The following is a 21309-nucleotide window of genomic DNA, read 5'->3' on the forward strand; positions in this document are numbered from 1 at the left end:
TCTCCAAAGACATTCCTGAGGAAAGCGAAGTATAAACTGATGCGTTCTCTCCCTCCCTCGCAAGTCTTCTTGTTTTAGCAATGGTCTCTGTAATCCTACCGATTAGTTATAGTGTCAGGAAGTTAAAGGATCCAAAACTATGTAAAGGCAAATGGAATTTTTTTTTATTTTTCTGAGGGGGGGTGTAGATCAGGAGAAGTTAGGTACTGTATTACTGGGAACTTTGTCCTTTTTACATGATACACATTTGAAGTTGGTGGCATTCCTCTTCATTCTAAACACAAACTGCTCTACCTGCACAAATGCCTCCAAAGCCTATAGCAGGTAAAAAAGTTCCTGAGCTGGACTTAACTGTCCAATCAATTTTCTTGCGGCTATCTAAAGAGTTTCTTGTTTGATGACATTATGTTACAACTGACTGTTAATATACATTTCCTGTTTTTTTTTTTTTTTTTTTTTTTTTTTTTTAAGGCTTTAAAAATTTCACGTGGTGCTGTTTACTATTAAGAGCCATTTCTGAATAAATGTTTCAAATCCTTCTTCTCTTGTTTACGTTAAGATTGCAGATAGGGGGTTTTAAGGCTGATTGCTAGTCTTCAAAGGCACATTTGGGATGTATAACTGCCCTAAACAGTTCCTCTCCATCCCCTTAGGAGTCGCAGTAACTGGGTGGAAACTTTTTCATGCTGCGTTGTTCAGACCTTGTCAGGCTGACATAGCGCAAAGCATAATGTGTTCCTCTTGTTTGGCTCATAATGGCTTACAGGCTCTATTTGGATTGGCTGTCATTACATCAGGTAATCGCAATAAGGCTTACATTAAGCTGACCTGGTCCAAAGCTATTAGATATCCAAATGGCTTTCTCTGGAGCTGGCATGGTGCCGTGTGGGTGTTTTTTTTGTTTTTTGTTTTTTTAAGAGCAGCCTGTTCATTGCTTTCATACAAGAAGAAGGGCGATGTGGCAGACAAAGACACCATTCTCAAAGGCTTTTTGCTCTCTAGTCATGTTAATATAAAGTATTTGAAGTAAAGTAAAAAATAGTTTTAGTAACACTTAAATACATGAGATCCTTTTACTCAGTCATCTGTATCACAATTCAAGGACTGACCTTCATTTTCTAGGTAGTTTGAGAATGCTGCATGAGTATGCTGTATGTTAGCAGGATTACATCGTAATAAGATTCTGAGGTAGTTTTGACAGTTATGTGCAAAAATGAGCAGCTCTTCTGCTGCACCCTGTGTAATGCATACATGGGATGGTGATGCTTCGGTTAGCACTATCACCTCACAACAAGAAGATCGTGGGTTTGAATCCTCAGGGTGACTGGGACCATTCTGTGTGGAGTTTGCATCTTCTTCCTGTGCCTACGTGGGCTCTCTCCTCCTAAAGATGAAGCATTTGTTGGAGATCTGATTGTGAAACTTGCCTTTTGTTTTAAATTGTCTCATTTTTGCTACCCCCCTGTAACAAAAAACACATTTCTTCCCATTTTTTTGTTGAGTCTTCAAAAAATGCCAAAGATAACACAGACATCTACAGTAGATGAATAGTATCTGAAATTAATGTCTTTAAAAATCAGGAAAAAACATCCAGCAAAAATCTGATGGGACCTTAGAGAGGCATCTGGCCCTTCAGTTGATCAATTTATTAAAGCATCATCAGAATTGGCCTCAGTGGAAGGGTGGCTGTCATATATACAATTATCCCAGTCCCCAAGAAATGGACTGGTTCCTACATGGCGCTTTTCTACTCTGTCTGAGCACTCAAAGTGCTTTATACATATAATTCATTTACCCTATCACACCCATTCACACAAGCACTTTTTTTCTAAACTGTTAGTGCCTATCTAACATTCATACACATTCACAAGCCACATGGGGTTAGTATCTTGCCCAAGGATATTTGGCATGCAGACTGGGATCGAACCACCAACCTTCCGGTTAGTAGCTGACCTGCTCTACCACCTGTAGGTACAGCTACAGCTCAAACCCTCTATCACTGGGTTAAAAGACTACAGGCCTGTTGCCCTGATGTCTCTAGTTGTGAAAGCCTGTGAGAGATTGGTTGTGATCTAGATGCAGGACATCACATGTCCCCTTCTGGACCCCCTGCAGTTTACCTGCCGGTCCAACGGTTCGGTGGATAATGTCAACATAGTGTTGCACTATATCCTGCAACACCATGACTGCCCTGGCACAAATGCTAGAATTCTGTTTATAGACTTCACTTCAGCACCATCATCCCTGAAGTCCTCACTCCAAACTAGCTTCCATCTGTCAGTGGATCACAAACTTACTGACAGACAGGAAGCAGATGACATGACGGTCATCCGACTCATCATGGATGGCGATGAGTCTGCATACAAACATGGGGTTGAACAACTGGTCCTGTGGTGCAATCGGAACAACCTAGAGCTCAATACGCTCAACACTGTAGAGATGACAATGGATTTCAGGAGGAACCTTCCTCCATCCAGAAGTGGTCACCCAATATAGACACAATCATCAAAAAGACCCAGCAGAGGACGTTCAACCTGCCTCGGGAGATCTTCAACAATCCAGCCTGTTCTCTGCTCATCCATCACTGTATGGTTCAGATCAGCCACCAAACAGGACAAGAACAGACAACCATGAACAGTGAGGTCTGGAGAAAAAATTCACTGGTGCCGACTTCCCCTCGATTCAGGATTTGTATAAATACAGAATCAGGAAACAAGCAGGCAACATCAGTGCAAGACCCATCACACCCTGTTCCAAGTCCTCGCCTCTGCTAGCCACTGCAGAGCACTGCACAGTAAAGCAAGCAGATATGTACAGTGTTTTTCCACAGGTAGTCACTCTGATGGACACTGATGACACTCAGAGGCTGTACCTAAAACATCCACCGTCAAAGTGTACTGTATATACTGTTTTGTTCTATCTTATCTTATCTTATCTTATCTTATCTTATCTTATCTTATCTTATCTTATCTTATCTTATCTTATCTTATCTTATCTTATCATCCATTCAGCTCAGTTCCTTGTGTATGTGTAGACATACTTGGTCAATAAAGCTGATTGTCATTATTATATTTTAAGTCCGCTGATGCTTTATCTAAAAATGTAATACCCATTACACTGAATACAACAACTGAAGAAATGTCAAATTTCAAGAAGTTTTCAGCACCAATCCTTCCATGTCTGTGTCTGTGTACAAGTTACTGTATGGCCCATTGCACATGAACTGCATTCGCATTCTGTGTGCTCTGTTTATATGCATTTTAGGGTGGATTTGTGTGGACTTGTTGTACCTGCATTGTGCATCTTGCTTTTGTTTTCGTTTGGTACAAAGAGCAGATGAATGCTGGTACTTCTCATAAAAACACATGTCCTTCCATGGCTGGCATGTGATGGCCTTCTTTTTAATTACACACTGTACAGTAATAAGCAAAAAACAAAAAATCAGCACAAACCCCCCCCCAGCTCAGAATAGGCATGGTTCAAGAGACCTTTGAAGGTATTCTGTGGTCTCAGGATCCAAAACCACAGAAACAGATGACCCAGTTTTGAACCATATCTGCCCGTTATAGGCCCTTTAAGCAATGAGCAGAGGTTTGATCTGTCTTTTGCTCATGCTGTTCCATTGGTTCCACAGTCCCAATGAAAAGTCTTTGCTCTACTTATATAATGTAAATGACACTATATTGTATATTATATATTTTTAATCTGAAGACTGGAAATAAATACAGTGTGTTTTTATTTGATGTGCTAGTTCATTTTCTAGATGTGAACAAGTTTGAGCTCAGTGTGTGATTTTAAAAATGTCTTAGACACCCCCAAAAAATTGCATTGATGGATGTGGAGGCACTGCATGAGTCATCACCATCTTTACACTCTCAACTTTCCGGGTGTGGAGCTGAAGTGTACAGGATGATGTGTGAGGCTATAAAAACTGGGACAAGATGAGTTCTGACCACACAGTTTTACCAAACATTGCACGGAGCCTGGATTTGGTCCAGTTAGAATCCCTTCCAACTCTTCCTCTGGCTCTGCAGGCAATAAGTCAACAAATACTCCAGGAGACACCACACTTATGCGGCCCATTGTCCTGTGGAGTGTGTGTTTGATGAAGGGGCTATGGCGGGACCATGTCAGAATTTAAGATGAAAGAAACGTGGGTGCTGAGGCCTTACCACAAATCAACAAGCTAAATTTTACCGTCACAGACGAGACGAAAAAAGCCATTCTCTCATCGCTCCATTTATTCCCACTCCATACACAAATACAAACAAAACAAAGTAAATGTAGACAACAATCAACTGCAGCCCTTTACTGGTCTGCTAACTGAAACTTCACATAATTTAGGACCCTGTAGAGACAGGAAAAGGACAATAAAGCGTTGCCTTGGCACCGTTGCATACACTGACCTATTTCCTTGAGTTTCTCTTGCAGGAAATTTGATATCTTTGCAGTTCCTAATTGTATATCACAAAGGTGCTGCCTGCTCACAGTGAAGAACTGACAGAGGGAAAGAGGCCCCTGCAGTTCTGCATGATGCATGCTGTTGTATCAGCACAGATTGTAGTGTGTTCCTTATGAAGTTACATTTTGTTTTGGGGGGTTGGTGGGGTGAACACAGACGACGCAGTGAGGCCAGACAGTCTGTCAGCTGTTTAAAGATGTCTAAACTGTGGTGAAAACTGTCCTCAGTTATCCGCAGCTCGAAGAATGCACAAAGTGCTAACACATTTTCAGCGTTATTGCAAGGAACGTCAAGTAAAAGTGCATGCTGTTAGTGTTATTAGGATATAAAGAAAGAGAGAACATAGTGAGAAGATGTAGGAAGGCAATTTTTAAGGCCTATCATTATCGCCGTCATCAACTTTCATGCTCTTTTATTGACTGAGACATCATCGCCTGGTTTTTAACAAAGAGCCTCCCTGTCCGATTGCTGTGGCCACAGCAGAAAGCCCAAGGGATCTGCTCTTCAAAGAGCCCTTTAGAACCCTGCTCCACTCCGACATGAAAGTTAGAGGATTTCAGCATGCATGGTTGCAATTTTAATAATCTTGTCCTGCTTTGGTCAAAATGAAGTTGACAGACATCAGGCAAAAAGAAAAACAGACCAATATCAGATGTAAATTCACTACTTGGTCAGTGCAATAGTGAGGTCTTCCCCCCTCCAAAGCCTCCTCCACCCCGCCGAGTCTCCTTACTGTGGAGAAAACCTAAACACTCGTCCAGTTGCTTAAACTGAAAATCTCAAAAGGTGCTTCAGAGAGGGGGAAATGGGGCATATGGATGGTGCACGTCACCTCACACTTTTCTGCAGACTGCAATCAGTCATGCCCAATTTCTTCTGGTTTGACAGTTATTTAGGGTTATTTAGTTTGAATTTGCTCTCGGTGTGATATCGCTGGAGAACAAAAGCCCTTTGTTGCCTTAATTGAATTGTTATGTGAAATCATGCAGATGCAATAAAGGTCTTGGGTCCCGAAGACGCTCCACCAGGAGTTCTCAAAGTGGCAACCTGACATATTTCAGTGTCCGAGCCCACTTCACTGCTTCACCATGAATTTACTTAAGCAGAAGTATATCTTTAAAAAAACAATTCCCTTTCACCAGCTTTAAACTCGGGTATGAAAGACTTCTTATATATAATGTGTTAAAGTGCAGCTGAACACTCATTTATCATGAATTGCCATATTTATTTACATGACCTGACCGCAGCCCTGGTTTCGATCAGAGGATCAGGCAGCTGTTTCAGTCGGCTGCTTTATATCTCTCAACCATCGTAATCAATGTATTCCTAATTTCCTCAGCTACTCCAGTAGTTGCAGACCAAGGACACTGCAAAAGTGTGTTGATGTACAATCCACAGTAATAAAGAAATTTAACACAGAACAGTCTTGAGAGAGCTTAAAGTTTCTGGATTTGCTTGTTTGTGAGTATTTGAAGGGTTTAACAGAAACTTCATTTAATCTGTCATTTCAAGAGAGACTTGAGAACAATAACAATTACAAGAATGCAGCTAGCAGATGGAAATAACATAAATAAATAATACAAGAAATGAATAAAAACAGTTGCAGGAACACCAAGGGGGTGTAATTCATTTTAGAACAGCTTACAATTCATCCCATTTCAAGTTTAAGGTAACTGAAACCAGTTTTCCCAGTGTCAGGGGATATCTCAGGTTAAACATGAAGACTGGCTACATCCTGGTTTTGCAGTTGGAAAAAGAAAGCCATCTTTCAATTCAAGACAAGAATCTTGTTTATTTAAAGGTGTTCAGTATAAGTCAGTCAAATTAAATCCCCAGGTACTTGTAAGGATCAGCAATTAAAGTTTTGGCTGCAGAGCGAACGGAGTCGCACAGTGGAGAATAATGTGTCTTTGATTAAAGGGCACCTGTCATACTAACTGCCAGCTCCATGTTTTTAATTGTCAGGTTCTGCTGGAGTATCTTTGTGTGCTTAACAATTCCAAACAATCCTTATTTGTCACACTGGGCCTCTGTGCAGCCACTCAGTTCGCCCACTGACTGAAACAGACCTTTTTAGCTGCATTTCACCTATATTTAAATTTGACTGAGTGCCTCTTGTAGACAGAAGGTTTGAAAAGCATGTCGGTGGGGCTCACAGCCAGTGCTGTGGGCCCGAGATGGCCATATTAGGGATATCTGCCTGAAGACGAGCATTTAGTGAAGTCTGAACCCCTGAGAGCTTTTGGCTCATATGGGTTACTTTGCACATATGATGAGCTTATTATTTGAAACTTTGTTCATTTTTAATGTGATCCATCTATTACTATAACAGATTAAATAATAATAATAATAAAAGCAGACCAAGTTACCTTTAAGGACTCAAATTAATTTTCTTGTAAATGGCCTGTATTTATATAGCGCTTTTATGGTCCCTAAGGACCCCAAAGCGCTTTACACATCCAGTCATTCACACACTGGTGATGGCAAGCTATGTTGTAGCCACAGCCACCCTGGGGCGCACTGACAGAGGCGAGGCTGCCGGCCACTGGCGCCACCAGGCCCTCTGACCACCACCAGTAGGCAACAGGTGAAGTGTCTTGCCCAAGGACACAACGACCGAGACTGCCCGAGCCGGGGCTCGAACCGGCAACCTTCCGATTACAAGGCGAACTCCCAACTCTTGAGCCACCATCGCATTGTCTGTTTCTGTTTATTTGTGTGTTTTCTATGTTGCAGTGCATTGACCTCTTAGGGCCACTGTACAGACCACTGAATGCATCAGGGTTTAAAGTGGGTTAGAAGAGTGTTATCCCGGTTCTCTGGGATGACTTTGAGTCCATATGGATTTAAGAAAGGGAAAGAGGCCATGAGACAGGCATGGACCATGTTCTGGGCTCTTGGAGCTGAGAAAGAGCAGGGATAACTGTACAGGGTAAAGCACTGCTGCTTGCGAGCAACCCACTTCATGTTCGTCTCTCAAGTCTGGCAAATAATTCAGTGTCGAGCACTATTTATGCACACTTTTCCTTTATTCTGTAACAGCTAAATCAAAACATACCTCAGAGAGGATGATGTTTCCCTCTAATGAGCAGAGGTGGGTCGCTGCACTGGAGAACCGGAGATAATAAATTGCTACCATTCTTTTCCTGCTCCCCAAAATGGCTTTCAAAATCCTCTGTGTACACACACACACACACACACACACACACACACACACACATACCTGCAGAGACAATGCATGTGTCAGAATCCAGAAGTCAGCAGAGTGAAATTAAACAGGATGTGGATTTACAGAGGAGAAGTGAATTTGGTCAGTCGTACTGTAAACGTCTGAATAGTTATATTGAAGTGTGTGTGTGTGTGTAGGTGTGTGTGTGTGTGTGTGTGTGTGTGTGTGTGCAGCCAGGCACAAGAGAACATTGTCTTTTCATTCTTTTTGTAACTTTCCAGTTTTCATCTGTTTTTATACACTTAATGCATGTAAAATGAGTTAAACATTTGCATATGGTTTTTTAGTACATTACATTATTCACCTAATTAAAAATATAAAAGAAAAACTATATTAAACAGCACCAGATTGATCATTTTCAGTTAATACAGAGAGATCAGTTAAGCTACATTTGCAGCTTCTTAAATCAGATTAATCTGATCTTCTATAGCGTTATCTCACAGGAAACAGGAAGTTGTGTTTGTTAAAAAAAAAAAAGACTGTGAAGGGGCTTCCCTTGAACATCATTAGTGCAATAAAGCACATTCATAAGGCTAACTTCAGTTCACACTCCTTGAATTTCTTATAAGTGTATTTAGCGTGTATTTTTTTCATTAGAGAATATTTTCTTGTAACCACTGGACCTTATAAATCATGTGTACCAGTGACAGCTCGAACAAAAAGGCTGTTTAGTGCCTCTCAGCCTGCAGGGAACTGAGAAGCTTTCTTTGGTTATTTAATTACCTCCACCAAGGAAGTTATGGGATTGGTTTGGTTTGGTTGCACTTAAAAAAAGGGGGATTTGCATGAATTTTTTTTGCCAAAGGTGCAGCCGATCTGGATCTGGATCCAGGAACTTTTGAAAGGACTCTTCACCATGGTGAAATTGGGCAAAGATGCTCAGATCTTGCAGTATCTTTACAATCACATGTCAGATTAAAAAGGAAAAAACAACTGCTAGACTTTGATTTGATGTTCTCAAGAAAATATGACTTCTGGATCCAGGGAATCCGTTTACACGTGGCTTAGAGGGAATGCTGTCTTCTTTTAATTATTGATTTTTGTATTAATTGCTACACTTTATTTATCCGGAAAAGCCCCAAATTGGACATAACAAATATAAAATGGGTCAATATATAAAACTATGCAATCAATATGCAAATTTTAAAAAAGAAGAACAAATACGTTCATTCTAAGGTTTATAGGATGCACATTATAGTTAGATATAAACAGCTGTACATATAAATTCAGTTGTCGTGAATTTTACGGCAGAGAGTTGAATCACTGATCACTTCTTTTAAGCGTCTTAGTAACTGAAGTAAAGCAGGAAGCATAAATGCTGGGTCTCCATCTAAAAACTGAATACTCCTCAAATATTTTACTCATAGATGAAAAATAAAACACGAGGTAGACTCTGGCCGCCATCTGGACAGTTCCTGTAGTGCACGCACGATGGCGACACTTGGTTAATCAGAGCCATGTGGCTTCTGTGGGCACAACTTCTCCCGATGAAGTTTGCTGGAAGGATTGCGCTCAGTTGGAGAAGGAGAGAGAGACAGACTGAGAGGAGGCAAAGCGGAGCTGGGCTCGAGCGAAGAGGAAAGGCACCAAAGCCAGGACAGACGGAGACAGCTTTCTTCAAGAAGCACCAATTTGTTTTCATCCTAGGGAGAGTTTTGGTGGGCTTTGAAAAAGCTGCTGAAACAATTTAGAACTGATCAAAACGCCGAGCTTTGAGTGGTTATTATTATTATTGTTGGCGTTATTTTACTTTTTTTGGAGGGGGACGGACTCGAAATTGATTATTGTGTGTGGTGGATGTCAAAAGCGGTGCCAAGGTTTAATACCCAACCGAAGGAATGTATCCAAACCGGGCAGCGGCGAACCAGCGACTCTGGAGATGTCCACCCTGCGCGCTCTGGATCGCCCTGCTCCTCCAAAGTGTCCTGGACCTGAGCGCGTCTGGTGAGTCTCCCAAAACTTTTTTCCTTAGCCCTCACTTCTAAAATCATTCATTTTCCCACTCTCCTCTCCTCACATTCAACTTTCTAATTTGTCAGCCTTGACGAAAAACTCCAGCAAGGGCTTCCAACATGTTCCAAACGCGCTCCGCAGCGGCGTTGCGCTTCTTTTACTTTAACGTGCTGTAAAGACGGTTTAAGCCATCCATCCCCATGTTTACATTTTGCTTGTATATTTTAGACCGACTTTTTGTCTGTGGCTCCTGAAATCATCTGCTAAGTGACCCCATGCTGCCGCCCATCGTTCAGCCTCTCTTCTCATGCAAATGATCTTTGGTTTTTTTAGATTATCGTCCCATTGTCATTCTCAAGGCTTGGCACGGGGAAATACTCCACTCCAGTGGCGGACAATAGGGGGGCGCTTAACGAGTCAGCTGGATGCCCATTGTGCCCACTCTAACCACGCCCCTCAAAAATCTGAGAGTTAAAGATAAGGAATGTGTGAAGGCTTATTTAAAAGGCAAACAACCACTGCATGTAGTGTTAGGTTTGGTTGATGGCGGGAGGGGTTATCGCTGATTAAGGCAGTAAGATGGAGATGCATGCATGGGCTCCAGAAGCCTGTGGCCTCTTGGAAACATGATTATGTTTACGCAGACATGTATCCTGCAAAACAGACATTTAAATAACTCTTTATTATAGTTTATTTGTGTGTCCAGACTCTCTCACTGCTGTTTGCACTGCACAGAGCCATGTGTGCCTGTGCTGTGCTGGCATCTTAAAGTTAAAGATGACCTGATAGCCAATGCGAGTGGCCTGTGGCTGACTCACATAAGTGTGATTGAACTGAGTTTGAATTGAGTTTGAATTGTTTACGAAGCTGCTCCTGGAAGGCATTTTCCTCCTTTGTCCTGGCTTTTAAGTGTTTATAGTGTATAAAACAATCCTCCCCATCCAGACCAGTGGTGATGAATTGTCTCCGGAAAGTTTTTCGGGGTTTGCTTGGATTACCCCCGTCCTCCATAAATGCCTTTTCAACTGTTATTTACAGTGAAGGTGTGCAGCATTTCCTGTATTGGGCGTCAAGCATTTCACCCAGGCCCGTCTTTTCTCTCTCCCTCTCTCTTTCCTCTCTGTATCCTCAGTCCTCTCTTTTTTTTGCTCTGAGGTAGGGAGGAATGTTAATTCACATTACTTAAGTGGATGAGTTAGCTATAACTTATTCCTCAAATGGAGTTTAATGGTTGAATATGAAGTGGAGAGGAGCCAAACCCCCTGCTCCTTTAGGTACTTCATATCTGGAAAGAGACAAGTGGAAACGACTGTTTCCCACCCACCCACATACGATCCACAGGGGAAAATACTCTGAAAATTAAGTTTCAAATGCTAATACTGTTTTCCATGAAGAACTTCCATGGCACCCTCTTCAACTAATATCATCTATAAACAAAAAAGCTTCAGTCTCCTTTTCTCCCAGAGATAATCGGCAGCTGCTGCTTCCAGTGACTTCCATTCTGATTTTCTCTCTCCATTCAAATGAATGTCACTCTATGATGAAATTTACTGGTGTGCTGCACATTAATGACACTCATTTACAAACTTTCTTTTTTTTTTTATCCCTTAATCACAGCAGCTCCAGGATATGTTTGTGGACAATGCTGTCTTTTTCGGCGGTTCGGTGTAATGGGGAGAGTCAGAGAGGAACAACAGTGCGGTTTCACTGTAATCAAATGTTAAGACAATAATTCCGGACAAAGTGATCAGGGGCTGTAGTGTGGTTGCAACTGAGCAAACGGGACAAAGAGGAATCTTTAAAGTGTGGTCGTTGTTGTCTTTATTTGCCGCCGTCTGGTGCGCTGGGCAGGCTGTGTGCTTCCATTCAAAAGGTCGGAGGTCACAAGTCTGTCACTGTGGTTTAAATGCGAGCATTTCCAGGAAAGGTCAGGCGTTTCCCCGGCCGCAGGGAAGGATTTTGTTTTATATGGTGGACATGCAAAAGGGTGTGCAAATTAGTGGTTAAAAATCTGTGCACCCTTTCACAAAATATTTTAAACCTAAGGAAATACTTTCTTCGTTTGCAGGATTAGAAAATGTCAGTTAACATACACCACTGGCTGATTGTAGGAAATTTGATGATTTTCCCTGTGCATTCCCTCTACTTGCCAAAAGCAGTTTAGGCATCACTATCAGCCCTCAGGGTGCTAAAACCAATGAAATTATGTGGAACAGATCGTGAGATTTTATTCTTATAGGCACTGCTTCGCTTGTAAATCACAAATGTTACTGCCATGCATTTGTGCAGAGTGGGGGACAAAAAAAAGCCCCCCTAAAGTTTAACGGGATTTTAATTTTTTGTCCAAACATGATTTTATTTTATTTTATAATTTTTTGCTGTGCCAGCAGGGCTTTTTTTATTTGAATCACATGAGTTTGAACCCGGGTGGAACCGCGTGGAAATCAGATTTCAGCTAAAAGCAGTCATGCTAAAAAGTCCCACCTTTTTATTTAAACATCGAGATAAGCGCCGCATCTTCGTCTGTCAGCTCAGTGATAATCTTATGACAAATTCCTAAAACCGAATGGACAAAAAATGTGTTAAATCCATGTAAACTGTGTAAATGTTCCTGAATGTGGGACATTCACCTCTGGGCATGAAAAGGTCCAGTGCAGGGCAGGGACTATGGGAAATGTGTTTAGAATTGCATTTAGCCATTTAATAACACTTGGGAAGGCTATAAATCATGCCGGGTGGAACTGACGCGGTACAGTTTTCAGCGGGACACACTGTTGACAATAAAGGCACTTCACCCCTGGAAAATCCAATTGGTCTTACAGGCTGAGTGTGTAGGAGCTTGTCCTGGTGCGTCTGCCACTGACATGCCTATCTGGACTGTTTTATGTCTCCTGGTGTTTTCTTAGAGTCTTATTTGGGGGAGCAGACCACATGAAGTGAAAAAGAAAGCTCAGAATTTGTGGTTTCGTTTCTTTTATGAGACTTGTTAAAAATTTTACATATAAGCCACTCCTTCTGCTGATTTTCATTTTGTATTTTTTAATCTGTGCTGTGCATGTGATGGCTACTTGCTGCTGTTTCTCACTTTGAGAGTGCCTATTTCAAATTATTCAGCGTTTTATCCAGATGCTCTGGGAAATGTTTGGCTCGGTCTCGAGTGGTACATCTCTTTAAGATCGATGACCCGGCTGCGTCTAAAACTCCACTCCTCCACTCTTGACATTGCACATTACACTAAGTCAGGCATCAACTGCCGAGCATCTCTAAAAGCTTTTGGCAGACGCAAAAGAATGTGGCAGGAAGCGTGTGTGTGAAAGAGATGTATGTCTTTTTTTTACACACACACTCACACTTCTACATATTTTGAGACAGCTTGACTCAGTTCTGAGTGTGCGAAACTGGGAGAAAAAGCATAGACGCTAATTTAATCAGCACACGGCTGTAAATCATAAGCTCAGACTCTGTTTTATGTCACTGATTTAAAGCGCCGGTGTGTAAACTATGTCGTGCACTGGCAATTACCTACTTCCCACTCGTTATTAGGCACATGTGTTTGCCGAGGCTCGGCGTGCCTCAGTGCTGCCACGGGGCAAACTGTTTTGGAGAATATTGTGTGATAATTGTGTAAATGATGTAGAGCCAGCAGGTAATTTGCTTCCAAATGATAATAAAAAGTTTCAAGATATCAAATGACTCTTTGAGTGCAACTTTTTTGGTTGTTTTTTTTCCCTAATAAGACCCACAATTGCAGTATTCACATAATAGGGGATTCAGAAGAACTTTCCTTATGTTGCTTGGCTGGAATGTCCTGATAATATGCCGTCAGTGCTTGGGTTGTCAAAGGAATTTTTTTAAAAGGAGAGCCAGATTTGAGTTTCCCTTCTTTTGTATATCTGCTCTGCCAAGTGAGGCAAAAGCCTTTTTTTGGTGAGCAACGAGAAGTGTAAATTTCCTGCATTTGCGCAATACTGGCACACACCAAAAAAAGAGAAAGAAAAATGCTCCCATTTCCACAAATCGGACTCAGTGGAGCGCGATGGTGTTTTAGTGGCAAGGTTTTCCTTGGAGAGGCAGCGTTTAATCAAAGGCTAAAAGCGCTGCACTCAGATCCTCTTTGGAGAGGTTTGATAAAGTTTCTGCCACTACAAACTGTAGCCAAGCGTGAAAACCTTTTTCCTGCAATTTACTGTCTGCACAGGAGGTCAGCCCGTTAGAAGGGAAAAAACCTCTACAGGGTTCAGGGAACTGCGGTCTGGATTAAGAAAAAAGGAGAAACAACATCGGTTCAGGCTTTGGTGCTGCAGTTGAGGAGCCAGCGTGTAGATGGCACTTGAATGATTTTAGCAGAGTGAGAGTCTAGACTGAGCGGGGAAATAAGCTGCATTAGGGTGGCGTTCTCCAGAGCAGAGCATTAATTGGCCATATTTTCCCGCTCCCGCCGACTGACCTGTACCGTATACGTCCAACCGCAAATGAACTTGCTTTCTATACCTTCCATTTGATACTTTCTGTGTTGATGTCTTTCGGCTGCTGCCTGGAAGACAGATTACTCCTGCCACATTAAAAAAAAAAAAAAAGAAGCTCTGTGCTGTATTTTATACACACAACACAATGGGTCCTTTGCTGCAGTTGTAAGGTAGGCTTTAAGCACGAGAGAGCGTGCTGATGACAAAGTGACACTTTAATGAGTCTAATGGAATAAGCCACACATACTGCATATCAATTTTCCATACGGACTTGGCACGGTTTCGCGTTGTGGACCGTGGGGAAAGGGCGCTGCTTTAAAGAGCGCTAAATGTCACTGAAGCCCCACTCCTTGTTCGAGTTTTATCAAATTACTGCTTTGCAAGTGTCCTTCACAGCCCGTGCTTAATATGTGGAGATCATGCTACATTTCATTTAATAAGGGGTTCGGATGAAACATGGCTTTTTAAACTCTCCTGTATGTGCCAGAGTAAATCTTTTTAAGCCCTGTTTGCCTAGCATTAAGGACTTCAGAAACTCCTACTGGAAGCAGACGGGCAGATCTCAGTTCAGCCACAATTAAATCTTTGTACAACACCACGCTCCCACCAAGGGGATTAAATACCCCCAATTTAATGGGCGTCACTGCCAAAAACATCAATATTTGTTTTCCATGAAAGATATGTTCACTTTATGGACTATTAAGAGAGATGCCACTGTCATATTTGTGTGCAAAACTAGAAATATGCATGTCCTTTCTTCACAGCTGTTTAAGTATAGGGTTTGGCATTCTCTTTTAATTTGCTATTTTGTTTCTGCATTCAATTAGTAATATGTTAGTCCATAACACTTGAGTCTGAGATAACTTTTCTATGGCTAAAGCTTCAAAATCCAAAGAATCCAAAGATCTAAAAGAAAGAAATGCAGAAAATCATCAGAGTTGTGATGCTGGAACCACACAATTTGCAGCATTTTGCACTAAATCAACTCATCAGTTAGTCACCGCAGCTGGACCGAAGGCCTCAGACCCACATCTGTGGTAGCTGCATACTTCCACTTGGGGGCAGTGTCAAAAATATGTGGAACAACTGATTATGAGTGACACAGTTGTCCATATTTGTGTCCATGTGGGTCCTTTAACATTTAACTTGTGTCTCAGAGAAGACAGATGCCACATACGCAGACTTTTTCACTCATTTCTCCTCGGTGGTACGACGACCTTTATTTGTTTTTTTCATTCGTCCTCTTCGTGGTGGACGCAACTTGGATAAGTCCCTTTCCTGTTTAGGCCTACTTGCTAATTGGTGGGCGCTTGACTTACGCACAGCATAATGTCTGTTTAGCTGCTTGGAGGACTGCACACAAGCCTCTGTGTAGGTTGATTACCGTGATCTTTTTCTCTCTCTGTGTTAGGGTTAACCAGCCTGAGGAGGAGTGTTCACTTTGATAGGTGACACTGGAGGAATGGTCAAAAGCATTAAACAAGTACACAGTGTTCGTGGTTACAGATGATCTGCATTCTTTAGAAAAGCCGTGCCTATCATTGCATGTTTTCATGGGGACACAGACATTTTTTTCCCCCCATGATGAGAATCAGAAAATAGTCAGCCCCTCTGCTACCCTTCAAAACCATCAGCATGACATCAAAACTCCTTGGCACTGTTCCTATCTGGCTGGCAATCACATGCTAATGCTGGCATTCTTTCCCTTTTAATTTTCTTTTCTGTGCTTTCTCACTTTCCTGGCTGTGTCCTCTCTCTCTCAAACACACGCTGTCTCTTTCCCCCCTCTCCTTCTCTTCAGTTTCTGAGTGGCTCCTCCACTTTTTCTCCTTTCTTTGCCTGGCTGACTGACATGCTGCTCTTGGCTGAGCTGCTTGTGTTTACTCAACAATAACTGAGAGCAGGGTGGCTCCACAGCAGTTCCTACGCTCTTCAGGGACACAAAGATAACGACTCGTGCAGGCTTTCTGGCAGGATTGTTTGCCAGTACGCGGCTTCTCATACTAGAGCTGAGATGGAGAGGCATCTTGTGCTGTCAGCTGACGCAAAAACACTTCATTTTTTCAATTGATTCATTGCAGCCATGGCGTGATCATGACAGGGATCTTTAGCCAGATTTTTCTGTGGTCAACGCAACTTTTGATGCGTCTTTGAGGCTCTGTGGGTAATCTTTTCAGAACGCAGTGGTTACGCTGCAAAAAAAGCACTGGACCATCAGCTCCACAGTGGCATTTGTATAAACTTATCACTCTGCAGTTATTAATAGAACCGTATCACATGCGTTTTTCTCACAATTTCCAAAATCATTCCCGGCAGATCCTTCGCTCAAATCTTTATTTTTCTTACTTTCTCTCTCTCTTTTTTCATGCCTCCGGAGCAAAACTGTAGCACACACCGAAAGTGCTCGGCATATAGACTTCACTCTGCTTGCAAAATACTTAAACCAGACACGTTTGGGCTTAAGGAAATTAGATTTTACGGGGCATCTTATGATTTGTGTTCGGCTTGAATAAACTGTGCGCTTCCTTGTTGAATGTGTGCGTGTCTGTTTAGGCTCTCGTGCAGCCACTCAGGAGGTTTTTCTGTTTGTATAAGATGCAGAGAGAAGTGTTTTCCTGTGTCTTTGGCCTGTCATTGCTTTGTGATTACATTTAGTGCCCACAGAAACTGTAATCCTGTCGTTGCCAGAAGCTGAGGCATTTTTTCTTTTTGGGGAATAAACAGGTTTTTAGTGCAAAGCTGCCAGTTTAACAAGTCGCTTTGGCCACTAAACAGGTTTAGAGATCTGCTAAAACAACACTGAGCCCCTTTCACTTTATTTATGTGTTGTGTTTGTTATTGGGGAATAAAAATGCTGCAATCAGCAGGCTTTGAGCTCTCAAACTGACTGAAAGAGAAACACATTTCTGCCATACTGGCTTCTCTTTATTGGCTCCCTGTTAATTGCAGAATTTAATTCAAAAGCCTTCTCCTTACAAACAAGGTCTTGAATCAAGCCCCAACGTATCTTAAAGACCTCACAGTCGCATATCACATCCCTGAGCCTTTTTCTGTTTGAGGTTTAGTCCTGTTAAAAGGGAGTTTTTCCTTCCCACTGTCGCCAAATGCTTGCTCATAGGGGTTTCATTCTAGTATTGCAGGCTCTTTAATATACAATGTCAAGTTCCTTGAAGCAATTATTGTTGAGATTTGGAACTATATACAAATAAAACTAAACTGAATTGAACTTACTTTGCCACCATTTTCATCTTATTTCACCTCATCACAACATCTGCTGAATTAGTGAATTTGAGTAATTTGGGATAAATGACAATAAAAAGACAATAAAAACTAAATAAACAGACAGAAACCATATCATCTGCATATCTAACAAATTATTTTCAAAATCGCAGATTAAGTTCACCCTCTTATTTCAGTCTTTTTCCCATCAAAGGATCTGGTTTGCTGTGGGTTGTGGCTGTGCATTGTGCATTCTTAAGCAGAGTCTATATTCTATGGATATATTTGTATTACAATGTAACTAAACTAATGCAATATATAAAAAAACACAGTACAAAAGGAAAGGAAAGTCAGTCATTTAGAAACATTGTCAGCACCTGGTTGGTTTAGCAGAGGATCGACTCTGAGCACTGTCGGCAGTACATCTGGCAGAGTTTGTGAAACACATTGGCAGAAAGTGCCAAAATATCAGCATTTGAATTTTTTACACCCAAAACATCCATCTGGCTCTAGTGTGAGGACTTTTGGTCCAGACATATATTAAAGAAATACAATCCAACATAACTAAACAAGTAGGGGGTAATATTACTAAATCCAGCGTGTTTTCAGTGCAGCGTAGTCACCTTCAACAAATGTCTTTGTATTAGCATTAGTGGAGACATGGCCTTAGTGTGTTTGTTTAACCAAAGCCTCGTCACCTTGTTCTCCGTGCAGGCGCCCTGTTTAACCAGCAGCCAGTGTTTACCCAGCCACTTGATTCACACAAAAAGACTCGAGAGAGGCTGCGCCTTGAAGTGGCAGCACAGTCCCGTTGTCCAACTGATCTCGCACATTTTTTTCCATTAGGCTGACAAACGCTGCCAAGTCAGCATTTTGTGGTAAAAACAGGTCTGTTTGCATGTGCGGCCTGTGAATTGTGACACCAGATTTCAGGGGCAAAATTTAGATGCAAGCACGCAACTATAAATCTAACAGTGACTTAGCATGAATAGAGAGGGGGAAAAGGCACAAATGACCATAAGAAATTTGACTTGAATGGAAATCCCCTTTCTATCCATTCTAATCCTGTGTCGACCGCATTCACCGAGGAATCTGGAGTTAAAGGTCTCATTTGGATGTGAGTCTGAAATGCAGTCACTGCAGTTAAATGCCCATCTACCAAACCACTGCTGCCCAGGCATCTGGCTGATTTAGCACCAACCAGGAAACTGCTGTCCCTGTGCGGTCAAGTCTTCTGTCATCGATCGGATTTGGTGAAAGAGGAAAAATGTTCAACGATGTGGATTTAAAAAAATTCTCACTTTAAGATTCTAATTTTCCATTTTGTCTTTTGTTCAAGAAACTTGGTGGTAGCATGATTTTAGCAGATTATGGCATGCTTAACTCTTAAGAGTTTGGGCAAGCCTTCAAAGATCCCTTTATAGTGGTGAGGAATAGCTGTTACCATACTCATATCCCTTTTGGCTTGATGGCCTCACCATAAGGCAACTTTTTTTCCCCCCAAGGTGAAAAGTTATTGATTCCTTTGTTGCCTAACTATCCAGAGTGTGTCTGTTTTGTAGCAAATGAGTGAAAATATCAGCAGGACCGAAGGTTATGTGCTTCTGACTGTCCGAATGCATTAACCAGAGCTTAGAATGATGGAGGCAGTCCTGTGTTTGAAGTCTGAGCGGCCCGTGGGTTTCGTGGTCAGATCTGCAGGAATGCTTATGAAAGAAAATCTGGTACAGTCATGGAGCAGGAATCTCTTTGTTTTAAAAGTGACAAAATGTATGTTATCTCCTCCACTTCTCTTCCTTTTGTGTTCGCTCAATTCGTGTTTGTATCGAACCCGGCGTAAGCTGGAGAGGGAGCTCGTCAGCTGGCTCGCTCCTGACCAGGAATTCATACATTTATCCTGTGGGACGCCGAGTGCTTTTCTTTTTTTCCCCCATCCGTCTTTGAGGTGAATAAAAAATGATGGGGAGTGTTGAGGGGAAAATTGAGTTTACCCATTAAAGCGGCCCTCCTGTTTTTCATATTTCTGCTTTGAACGGTTGTTTTACTTCCCGGTAGATGTTTATCAAAGTTGACGCCGACTTGGAAGCAACCCCACTTTAAGGTTATATGCTGGTACGGCTGTGTCCCGCATGCCAGCAGTCTTCTCACACCTAGCTCTGCTCTCTTTTCCTGTCTCTCTATACATCTGTCTCCATCTTCCCTCTAAGTCTCTAACCCCTGCTTGTCTTCAGAAAGCATTGATTTCAGCAGGGCAGGAAATGAAACTACATTGCCCTGCGACTCCCAGCAGGAGAGAAGGGACCTGGGGAGGGAAAGAGGAAGAGGTTCATGAAGCAAAAGGAGTCCAAAACTAGTGGAGTTTTTTTTTCTCTCTGCAGAAAGGGATGAAAAGATTTAAAGCACGAGGAGGTGAGTGAGGATCGGGATGGAACTGTCTCGGCACGGAGAAATCTGAGCAGGGTACGAATGTTATTGAGACGGGAAAATATTTTCCTAGAGGTGTTTGACTGACAGCAGGCTTAAATTAACTCTCAGCTAAGTCCTATCAGTCAAGAAGCTGAATGATTCGACCCGTTAAACTGAAACAAACAGCCTTGAAGGAGCAATGTGGGAAGGGGTAGGGCCTTCGTAGAAAGAAGAGCAGAGGCCTTCGCAATCTTTGAAAACTCCTGACCTTCATCCCTCTACCAGAAGTCAGTGATCTTCTCCACAAGAGGGGCCTATATAAGAGGCTTAGACCCTTGTGATCCCACTGCCTGTTTGTTTAACCTCTGCGTGGCTGCCTCAGCAGCACTAAGCTTTGCCCGCAAAGAGCTCATTACCTCTCAGCCCTCTATCTCAACTTCATTGAGCCATTGTAGCAGTTGGAACACAGGTTTAAGTGCTCCTGATTATGAACGTCGTTAAACCCTTTACACTAAAATATGATGTGATCTCATGCCATGTCAGCACTTGTGTCTTAAAAAAACCCCAAAAAGCCAACCAAGGATTAAATTTGGAATTGTTGAGCAACGCATGGAGGCGGCATTATTTCCTAACAGAGGAAAAAACAGATTCCCAACATTTCATCGTCCCGCAGCAAGCTCTAATGGCACATAAAACCTGTCATGTCGTTGCAACCATAATTGGAGCAAAGAAGAGATGGCACAGCGTCAGCATCTTTCCAGACGTTTACCCACGGCCCCCGGTGCGCTTAAATAGAATATTTATTGGCCTTTTCATTGAAATGTACAGCTGTTTATACCGCTGCATGCATTGTGTAATGATGTTTTGCAACGAGGCTCTCGGCCCGTCGCTGTAGATGTATGCCGACCTCTATAGTTAAACAGGGAAAAGATATATTGAGACGTCTCTGCTGTGGACATTGGAGCTTATTATTTCTGACGTGCTCGGCTGGCGAGCTGATCTTAAACGGGCCGGCGCTGATAATTTGGATCGAGACAGATCGCCGCAGCGGTGATTCACGACTGTTTGAGTGGGAGTTTTAAATAGTAATGGATTCGGTTTAGAAGTTTCTCCTCCTGAACCTGAACCCCAGAACCTTCACAGACATATCCTCCTGGTACCGTTCAACAGTTTGGACAACACATGGCAGGGACTTGCGATGGAGTTTGGCAGAGCAACGTCTTGTCTAAACTCTCCTTCTCCTCCTTCAGTTTTCTCCTACTCTTTGTCAGCATCTTTATGCCCCCAGCCCCCCTGATACTTATTAAGATTTCCAAAGCAGACAGTTTGCTGTGAAAACTGTCTAAGATATAGCTATTTCAGATCTGGAACGTGTTCTGCTCTCCTCACTTTTTATTTTCATTTCTTTTCAATCCTCTGTGTCCTCAGTCAGACAGCGGTGACCCACTGCCCCCCACCCTCCTCCTCACTGCCCTCGCTTTGCACTCCTTGGGATTTGTTAGTCCATTTACCCTTTAATTCAAACCTGATTTAACTCCAGCCAGCTGGCTAGCTTAACCCCCCCAACACTCATG

At 42.3% G+C, this 21309-nt stretch overlaps 1 protein-coding gene across 1 annotated transcript in view; it reads left to right on the plus strand.

Annotated features, from left to right (window-relative positions):
- The first annotated feature begins 9221 nt into the window (after positions 1-9221).
- Positions 9222-21309, plus strand: part of ror1 (receptor tyrosine kinase-like orphan receptor 1) — a 135020-nt gene continuing 122932 nt past the window's right edge. The window contains exon 1 of the mRNA XM_039601481.1: positions 9222-9635. Coding sequence (XP_039457415.1) covers positions 9530-9635 — 106 coding nt within the window. The 5' untranslated portion in view covers positions 9222-9529. The remainder of the gene's footprint in view (positions 9636-21309) is intronic.

The sequence above is a fragment of the Oreochromis aureus genome, linkage group 17 (assembly GCF_013358895.1).
Source record: "Oreochromis aureus strain Israel breed Guangdong linkage group 17, ZZ_aureus, whole genome shotgun sequence".
Lineage (NCBI taxonomy): Eukaryota > Metazoa > Chordata > Actinopteri > Cichliformes > Cichlidae > Oreochromis > Oreochromis aureus.